General features: G+C 41.5%; 1 protein-coding gene and 1 long non-coding RNA gene across 2 annotated transcripts; both read right to left on the bottom strand.

Annotated features, from left to right (window-relative positions):
- Positions 1-515: 515 nt before the first annotated feature.
- socs1b (suppressor of cytokine signaling 1b) lies at positions 516-6067 on the bottom strand. The gene is made up of 4 exons (XM_040187739.2): positions 5041-6067; positions 2904-3371; positions 1922-2103; positions 516-1728 (listed from the first exon to the last, which is right to left on the bottom strand). Exons 2-4 carry the CDS (start codon positions 3126-3128, stop codon positions 1404-1406), a joined length of 732 nt encoding a protein of 243 aa, XP_040043673.2. The 5' UTR covers positions 3129-3371; positions 5041-6067; the 3' UTR covers positions 516-1403.
- Positions 5840-8969, bottom strand: LOC144411610 (uncharacterized). The gene is made up of 4 exons (XR_013468853.1): positions 8839-8969; positions 8685-8755; positions 6180-6272; positions 5840-6067 (listed from the first exon to the last, which is right to left on the bottom strand). It is a non-coding gene; the product is annotated as an uncharacterized LOC144411610 (long non-coding RNA).
- Positions 8970-9812: the final 843 nt, after the last annotated feature.

Raw genomic sequence — 9812 nt, 5'->3', positions numbered from 1 at the left:
GGAAAAGTGTGTGTGTGTGTGTCCCTGATGCACGGCTAATTTAGACTAAAGGGGCCACTGGCAGTCAGATTTAGGACAGGAAGTGGAACGAATGACAGAAGACTTGTACTCAATCAAACTGTGTGTGTGTGTGTGTGTGCGAGCTTTGAATTTGTGTACTGACACATATCTGATTGGCAGATCGTTTTCCAGTTAGACAGCTTGAGACACGCCCCTCTTCGCACACTCATTCACTTTGGTGTAAATGAAGAATTGTATTCGAGACCACGAAAATGAGCTGCGTCCCAATGCCGTGCAGCTTCTGAGTGTAGCGTTGCGCTGTAAAATTAGAACCACCAAAAAGAGGCGTCATTTCATGCTGAAATAGAGCAGCTGCAAAAAGAAAAGACAGCTGCAGAACCCAAATATTTGTTTCTCTTCATGAGGTATAATTGGAATGCGCCAATCTTTCCTCAAGTCACACTTTGATTAACGTCCGCTGGAACACTTGCTAGTTTCAAAATAAAGAATGCAGGTTTCTTGTGCACCACTTTCAAAAACAGTTTATTATAAAGCTAGTGAAAGGAATATATTGGACATACTTTTGGAGTTGTAGCTGCTCTCTGGAGGTTGTAGCGTTAGCATGCTGACATTAGCATTGAGAAGCTAACGGGGGGACAACATTACCGTGGGTTCACATGCATTATACGATCTTATGTATTCAACATGAACAAAACTTTGCAAAGCATCAAACTTGTATGTAATCATCTGCTGCTCCATAGGACTGAAGACTCTTACACACGTTATCCGATTTCAATTGGATTATATTCTTTTTTTTGTGCTGAGGAGTTAGATTAATTAAATGCGGGATCCATCCATAAAAAAACAAAAAAAACCCTGTTGCTTTCTGATGAAAATGAGGTATTTTTCCCAATCATCCAGAGAAAAGGACTTTCCCAAGATAACGAGATCATTAACCCTTTTGTCCAGAGATAATGAGATAATTCATTCATGATCTGGAGATAACAGGATTAAAAAAACATAATTGCAATCGCCGGGTTTCAAGGTTTCCATTCAAAACAGAACAAACGACAATAAAATATCAGTGGTCAGAAACAAATAACTCCAATAAATCACTGTAAGATGATGAGCTGCTGATACCTCTATTGGCCAACGTTAAATAAATGTTAAATATTCACGAATGTTGCAACCGATACACATCATACGTAAAGTGATGCAGCAGTTTGACAGGATATGCTTGTGGTGCTTTACCAAAAAATGAACAGCGTACCGTGGTTGATCTGTAAAACATAGTGTGTGCAAATGGACCTGGAGGGGAACTTGCAGCTCAAACACTCAAGCTGTGTTATTAAAAAAAAAAAAGAGCATTTCTTTAACTTAATAACATCTTCACACACAGGCGTCTATACACAACAAGGGTACGCACGGACATAGTCTTTGACTTGAGTGCTGATTCCAGGTAAGGTGCTTATGTTTTCCGCCCCGTACGCGACCATGAGAGCCCTCCTGCACATCTGCTTGAGGCGCTCCGGGCGCTGCCTGCGATATGGCGCCGTCAGCTTGCAGGACGAGCCGGTGTAATAAGTGAGCAGGTCGAAAAGCGACGCAAAAGTCTTGTGGCTGCCCGACAGAGTGAAGAGCAGGTCGTTGAGCTGCACGCGAACGCTGGTCGGTCCGTCGTCGCTCTGGTAACTCAGGGTGAAGAAAACGTCCGTCTGGCCGCTGTCTCTATAGCAACATAGCAACGAGCATTTGCATGTCACTTTGAGCAGCCTTAATGGGGATTATTATCCTGCGTGGTGCTTCTTATCGGGAGAAGGGTGCCGGGTGACTGTATCTACATGTTAATGACCAATTCTGATCGTTAATGATCCATTTGCTCAATAGATATTTGTGTTTCCAGATGAATCTCTAGGCCTACCTGATGAGGAAGGTGCCCGGCTGTGTCCGTGCGAGTATTGCGTGCGCTTCCTCCATGGTCATCGACGCCCAGTAGTAGCCGCTGTGTTGCAGCTGGCGGTGGGTGTGTTTCACCAGTTCGTACTCCGCCGCGCTGCTGAACGGACGGAAGTGGGTGGGAAAACTCTCCGCATCAGCACCAAGCTGCAGCAGAGAATTTAATCAGAAATAAACGATGTGAGTAGAGATAAAAGTTATTGGCCGCAACAGTACAGCAGAGTTAAACAAAAGCTATCCTACCAATGTATATATATGCATACATACATATAGTATGTATCCTAAATGCTATACTGTATGAGAAAAAATAATACCAATAGCAATAACAACAATAATGCTCGGTGGGGGCGTTAGACTAAACTTGCAGATTACGTGTCTGTCACATTTGTCAGTGGAAAGAGAGGCTGAAAAGTTTCCATGGCAACAGTCAAAGTGCAACCGTGAACTCAGATATTTGACCTTTCCAAAAATTAAACTTCATAACGATGACACAACAACTAATGCAGAGGGGAACTAATGCAGAATCTCCATTCACTTCATAATGCAAACGCTTACTATTATGTGTTATCATGTAATGTTTGCACCAAACAAAAACCTACAGCCGCTCTGCCCAAACATGCTAAATCCATTTTTAGTCACTGAAAAAATGATGACCGTGTTACAGTTTTTAAAATTGTGTTGAATAAGTACGAAGGGGTTAATATCAGCTCCACCTTTATCTGCGGCCACATCAAAGTGATGCTTACACATCACTAATCCCAGCCGACCGAATGTAGTTTCACTTCAGTAAAATCGCAGAGTACTGAAAGCACCGCTGCTGGGTGCTCCCTCCACCAGGGGATGTCAAGTTAAAGAAAGAAATCCTGGTGTTTGATTTCGGAACGTTTTAACAAACCAACCACCCGAAGCAGCAGGATCCACAAACAGAGCAAACGCCGAGGACCAACCTGGAACCAGCGGTCCGGATCTTCGTGGCAGTTCAGTTCTTTCCAGCGCAGCAAGTCCAGCAGACTCTGTGTGGGCTCTCGGCTCTCTGGCTGAACTCTCTCCGGGCCCTCGACTCGTTCCGGTGCTGCAGGTTCCTGCGGGGGTTGACTTTGGTTCTGCGTCTCTGCTGCGCCGTCGGGTTCTCTGCTCTGTACAACTGTCCTCTCGAGATCGTCTCTGACCATCCTAGAAAGGAAAGTCCTCCCCTTGTCCAACTGCTGCACCACTTCCACCGCTTTTCACGGGCAGATCCTCCATCGCTGACCCCTTTCTGGCCGGTCATCTGCTGCTCAGTCCTCCCTCGGACTTCATGTCGTTTTAAGCGAGAACGGAATCAGAGTTCATCAACGTCCTCACAAACATCTGGACGGGAGCAGAGGACGGATCTGTTCAGCCATCGATGGATTGTCACTAAGAAATGTGATGAGCTGAAATACAAAAAAAAAGGTGAAGAATCAGTGAAAAAATGTTTTTTCCACTGAACTGCATTTTACCATTTCTGGCCACAAGGGGGCGGCAGAAACTAGTTGTGAACACAAGCTTGTGCAACAGCTGCATTTACATATTGTGCAGTTAGGGAGCATCACTATCAGTATCATCAGTTGTTTGGTCTATAAAATGTCACAAAATTATCACTTCCTGAATCACAAGGTGACTTCCTCAAATGTCTTATTTTGTCCAAAACTAAAACCAAAGAAACCTGGATATACTCACACTCAAAAATCTGTTGATTAAGAACTTCTGTTCTCAGAGTTTTGAAGTCGAGAAACATATCTAAGATGTAATTGTGATGTAATTGTGTGACTATCACAATGTTGTGATAGATTTCATACTAACGTTTAGTTTAAGGTTTGGTGCTGAGACGGTGCTTGTTTTTAAAGTTGTGGACCGGACAGCTTAACAATGACTTTACTAAGCCGAAGGGAGCTGCAGATAAAGTCGATTACTCTCTAGAAGGTTCATCAAAATGAGCGACCTCTTTCACATCGTTCCACTTTGTTTAATGCAATCCAGCCCGGGTGTGTACATTAATCAGGTCATGTGACTGACAGTAAATCACAAGTTTTTGTGGTGATTACTGGGAACGGCGGCGGTATCATAGCTCATCATAACAAAACACTTTCACTTTTGCTGTAAAGCAAGAAAAGAAACGGCTGTCGCTCTATGAACACGGTTTTCATCAAAGGTAACCAAAGTTAACTTACAAAGCTTATTTCAGTGTAAAGTGACAAAATGCCTCCAATTGAAAGACACATAAATTAAAAAAAGTACAAAATTTAACGACAATGAAAATTAAATACACACACACACACACATTGTTTGAGAAGATGGCCTGGTTCCAACACATTTCTGGTGCTTTCTTCCTCGACATTATTCCATGTTTCTCATGATACCTAACATGCTTTCACTTCACACCTTTGCTCGAACGATGAAAAAAAGCATGTAAATATCCCGCCGAGTTGTAATCCTGCGGCTTCACAAAACATTTCAACATCTGCTAAAAGTTTTCTCTCTTTCAACTTGATTGATGGTCTGTTTGTGAGGAGGAAGTCTGCGTTGAACTGAATGAGTTTGCAGCAAATCTTGTAACTAACATGTTCAAGTTTCTGCTCGACACACAAACAGTATTAATATTAAGTGTCAGTATTAAAGCAGCGCACTTTTTAGTACTTTTCTCCTCCACAATGATGGTGTGGACATTGAAGGCTCACGTTTGGGACAAACAGTGTACTTACAGCACAGTGCATGAACAAAGTGGACGTTTAGAACCCAGAAAGTCAAACCTGCACATTGACTTTAAAGGGTGTGTGTTTCACATGGCACCACATTCAGTTTAGAAACCCACAATGCGTCGGAATGTGTCACCAATACAAGACTTTAGAACAAAACGTTGGCAAACACAAGTCCAGTATTATTTAAAAAAATAATATTAAAAAAAAAAATGTCTTCAACCTTTTGTCTACAACCCTGCAAGAGACAACATGTGAAACAGCTACGCACAAGAGGAGCGCCCACGGGCGCCTAGTTCAGTTCAGATGGCTGAAGGAGGGACATTTGTCCCTCGGGTTGGATAGGAATATGAATGAGGTGTCTCACCTGAAGCCGCCGCGGAGAGACTGCCGGTCCGCGCAGCGCGTCTTCAGCCGAACTACCGTCCTTCTGTCTGCGGGGCGGAGGGTGCTGCTGGGGGTGGTGGTGGTGGTGTGCTGGTGGGGGGGGCTGAGGCGGGTTCTCCGTCTCCGGGACACCGTGTGCGTTTGTCAATCGGTCTCCAGCGGGGGGATTGATTGACGGGTGTGCACGCACGCACACGAGCGCGTACTCACACAGCACGCACACATTGACTCGGGTGCCGCCACTTTTGCTTTCATTTTGGACCTGTGGATTCTCTTAAATCACGTGATATGCCGGCAGCGCGCGCACATTTCGAGTGCGCACACTTGTGTGCGTGTCCATGCAAAACGCCCTGTAAGGGCTTTTCATTGGATTAATACAAAACGTCGTTGTGTGTCTAGAACAATACAAACTGCTCCTTTTCGTAATTTAAAATGCCTTAAAAACTAAAAAAAATACATTCAATGAGCAAGTTTAAAGGATTTTTATCCCTAAGGCTTTTCTTGCAGTGGTGCTCAGACATTTAGAATGTTCTAAATGTAAAAACAGCTTTTACACTCGTAGATGGTCTCAGCAGGGAGAGCGTAGATACGTCCTTGGTTCATTCGTGGACACATTTCAAATATGGACAGTAAAATCGTACATGGAAATAGATTAAACTCAGAAGTTTGGGTATTATGAGAGGAAGATGGGCACCTTGTGGGGAAACAATCCAACTGCACACGCACATTAGTACGCAAAGACACTCGGATGCGATGGGAACCAGATATGATCAGTCAGCTTCTAGTTATAGAGCATTTATTAAGAAAGCAGACTGAAACTCTTAAAACGTCACACGTTCCTTCCGTTTCTTCACATCTTTGTTTAGCATTGTGGCGTATAAACACCACTGGAGGAGGCCGGCGTTTCAGACGGCGGGGACGGACGCCTGGTTTTCCTTTTTGTTTCGTCGGTGCATCCAGTAAGCAGCTGCTCCCACAGCAAAGATCCCATAAGTGGCCAGGACACACTGAAAGGAGAGCGGAGACAGACGCATAGCTCTCAATGACCCGACGGCCTTAAATGAAGGTTCACGACGAATGCAGCTCGTGTGCACATGCGTGTGTACGTATTTGCGTTACATTTCTGCGACCCTGGAGAGTGTAGCTATTGAAGTATTTCCTCAAACCAGTCAGTTCCACAGAAGCCGGGGCCTCGATGCCAAACAACTGCCTCTGAAGACCACAAAAAAAAAACACAGTAAGAAGAAGCAATGCAAACATGATACATGAAGCTTATAGCAGAAGGGATGTTTGAGGAGATGTAGTTTCACTGCAAGGAAACCCAATGTGCATTAAATTAAAGTAACCAATAATCAAAATGAAAGCAAAAACTGTTGTCCTCCAACCCCCGAGTGGCTCCCTCCCACTGCTCCATCATTAGCGTGTAAACAGACGTGTGGTTGTGCATCATAAAAAGACAACAAACTCACTGCCCATACAGGATGGCCTGCATGGTCAAAATGAATGTGAAAGGGATTATTGAGGCTTGTTATGACAGGTGAGGACCTGGTCTTCAGTGACCCGGATTATAAAACTACAGGACGAACAATGCGACAGTTGCAAAAAAAACACAAAAAAAACTTTTCGTGTTCACTTTTTTTTTTAGGTGGCGTGACGAGGCAGAGTCGAGGTGACCGATCACATTCAACACACGATTAGAACGCATGGAAGGAAACAGAATTATTCATCAGCCGGAGCTCCAGCTAATCATCTGGGCTTGCCGGCAGCACACGGCCGATTCCCTGCAGACTCCGCACAGCCTTTACTCTTTTTAACTGTGTGATTAAAGCCTAATGCTGCAATTCCCTCTGGATGATGAGTTTGGAGGGTTTTTTTTAATGCATATGCTGAGATTTATTATAGGAATACATGAAACAGAGGCTTTGCTCTTTTCACAGGAAAACTTACTTTTTATGACGAAAACATTTATCTAAATCACGTCACAAAAAGAAGTATGAATATGTTTAAAGCTTTTTTCAAACCTTTCTTTGGACATTTTGAGAAATGTAATTGTGCATTACCTGAGTATAAATGATAAACTTTTACTACAAATAGAAAGCTCATATTTTGCTTTTACCAATACAATTAAACATATAAATTGGGACATATTGTTTAAATTGTCATAAAACTTACCCTACCACCTACCCACATACAGCACATTTAGTTTTATGGTTACATTTTTTGCTTTTTACTTGAGCAAAAATGGAATGACTGAACAGTTATTTATTTATATTTTTCTAACGTTTCTTTATAAACAAGGCCTATGTTAATGAAACTTCGCAAACGTCTCCCTCTGGGATTCATACACGTAGTACTTTACGTAAATACCATATCGACTTCCACCACTGGCTTGTAAAATAAACAGAAAACCGCTCTTTGGCCTCTGGAGGAAGTAGTGAGCTGACATAAATAAGACACACAATTATATTACATGTCATTTAGCTGACGCTTTTATCCTAAGCGACTTACAATAAGTGCATTCAACCTTACAAACACTGAATATACGACTTATATTGCTCAGGTGGACACAAAAACAACTAAAATAACTATTTTGCTCTATTACAAATCCCACAAAGCTTTACACGTCAATGTGTCAACTGAGGTGTTCAAAATGATCAGTAAATAAACAGTTATTTTGTTATTTGTATTCATAAGTTATCAAGAAAACAGCCTAAATGAAAACCAATCTCCATATTTATTGTTCTGACCTAAGGCTCTAATGTTGTCTAATGCATCATTTGCAACATTTAGTTGCAGTTTTAAGCTTGTATGTTTTTTTTAATATGCCTTAAACCAGTAATTCTCAACTGGTGGCTCGCGACCCACTAGGGCCTTTGCCTGGGAAAATAAAAATTAGAATTAACAGCTGTCTGTTTTGTTTTTTCATTAAACTTGTTTTTGTGTTGGCATACGTATTCTGTCTCCATACTATCTCAGGTTCAAACTGCACCATATTTTCATTAAATAAATTTGAGAAGTTGAGAATGTTCCTCGATTTGTCATTAAGGGGTGATGGTGGGTCCCGGAGCCGGACCAGTTGAGAACCACTGGATTAAACTATGACAGATGCCTGAATTTACCATTGAACAAATCTATCCATAACACATGTCATGTCTTTTTAAATACTCGTCATTTGCATTCCTATTTCTTCCCAGGCTATCCTATTTTACACATGTTATTCACCTACACGTTTCCTACCATAAGATACATTCTTGTAATGCTGTTAATCATGAGCTCAATGACCGTTGTATCTCTTATCCTATCATCTTATCTTATTTTCAAAGTTTATATCTATCTATCTTATTTTAAATGCAATACACATGGCACTCCATGCAATATAAAAGCTTCTCCACCTCATGAGTAAAGTTCGAATAGGAAAATAAAAGTTAAGAGGAGAGAGAAAGTGATATGTTAAAATGGACTTTGTTAGATGCAAAAAATCCCTTGCTTGCTTAATACTGTTAATTATTATAGTAATCTGTCTATCAAAACAGGTGCACTGTCATTGCATCAATCCACTAATCCTTATTTAATTCACCTCCAACACTGCAGACTGTGCATGCACGAGTCATCCCCTGTTCTTACCTTCACCTCTGTTATGAGATGACCGAAACTGGTGAGGGGGATCTGCGTTTTAACGGGGGACGTCGGCATGACTGGAGACAGTTTGGATGCAAATGTTACGTTAATCGTGCCCACAATTTAAATAATCATTTATAGGGTAAAGACTGGTACTTACTGTTGTATTGTATGGAGGTAGGACGCTTACACAATGTTTTCGTCGGACTATTTTACTTCCGGGGTGTGTGGCTGAGCATTCTGTCCAATCAGGTGCTTCTATTCAAAGCACGGACCAATGGGAGGCCGGCGGTTGGGCGGGGCTTAGCCGATGGTTACGCAAACGGGAGTTTTAAAATGCTGCCTGTTATTCTTCTATTTAACCACAAGACGGCGACAGATTCAAGTTCATAACTAGGTGTGAACCCCTGAACACAGGTGGACTCAAATACAAGTGAACTGCTCTTTACATGTCAACAGTTTGTGATATTGATATATTTTATTCATCTGTTTCACAGTCAGTGGAATGACATCCTGTGATTTAGAACACTGGAAACGATTTAGTTTTGTGTTTTATAGTCGGAACATTTTTAAATGCGTTATTTTTAAATTACTGTTGCTACAGAGGAAGTAACAATCACTAATACCCTTCCAGTCAAATGTTGAGGTACCTGTTTCTGCTTTACTCATTTTAAGAGGGAAATATATTGCATGTTTTAATCCACTACATTAATGTCACACCTGCAATTACTACTAACGTTAACTATGCACAAATAAGTTTGAATTACAAAGACTTTCTTGTAATGAAGTAGAACTATTAAGAACGACATAGTGGAAATACTAAAGTAAAGTACAAGTACCTCAAATTGTCCCATATAGAGTTGACTTATTGATTAAATGTCCTTTTACTTACTGTAGGCTCTTTTGAAACGTGGAAATGGCAAAAATACTAAGGTACATTTAGATTAGTTGGCTTATAGTTATACTAAAATGAAAAACTACCGTTGTTTTTCTTCCTCTGATACTTGTATTGTGGTATTGCTACTTTCACTTCCATCACTGATCAACAGAACAGCAGGGAGATCTAAAAATAGAGGAGCGCTTTTACTTCTAAAATAAGAATTCTGACTAGATAGTTGAAAGTGCATTTTGTTG

Source organism: Gasterosteus aculeatus, chromosome 9 (genome assembly GCF_964276395.1).
Source record: "Gasterosteus aculeatus chromosome 9, fGasAcu3.hap1.1, whole genome shotgun sequence".
Taxonomy (NCBI): domain Eukaryota; kingdom Metazoa; phylum Chordata; class Actinopteri; order Perciformes; family Gasterosteidae; genus Gasterosteus; species Gasterosteus aculeatus.
This window is presented reverse-complemented; position numbering and strand designations above follow the sequence as displayed.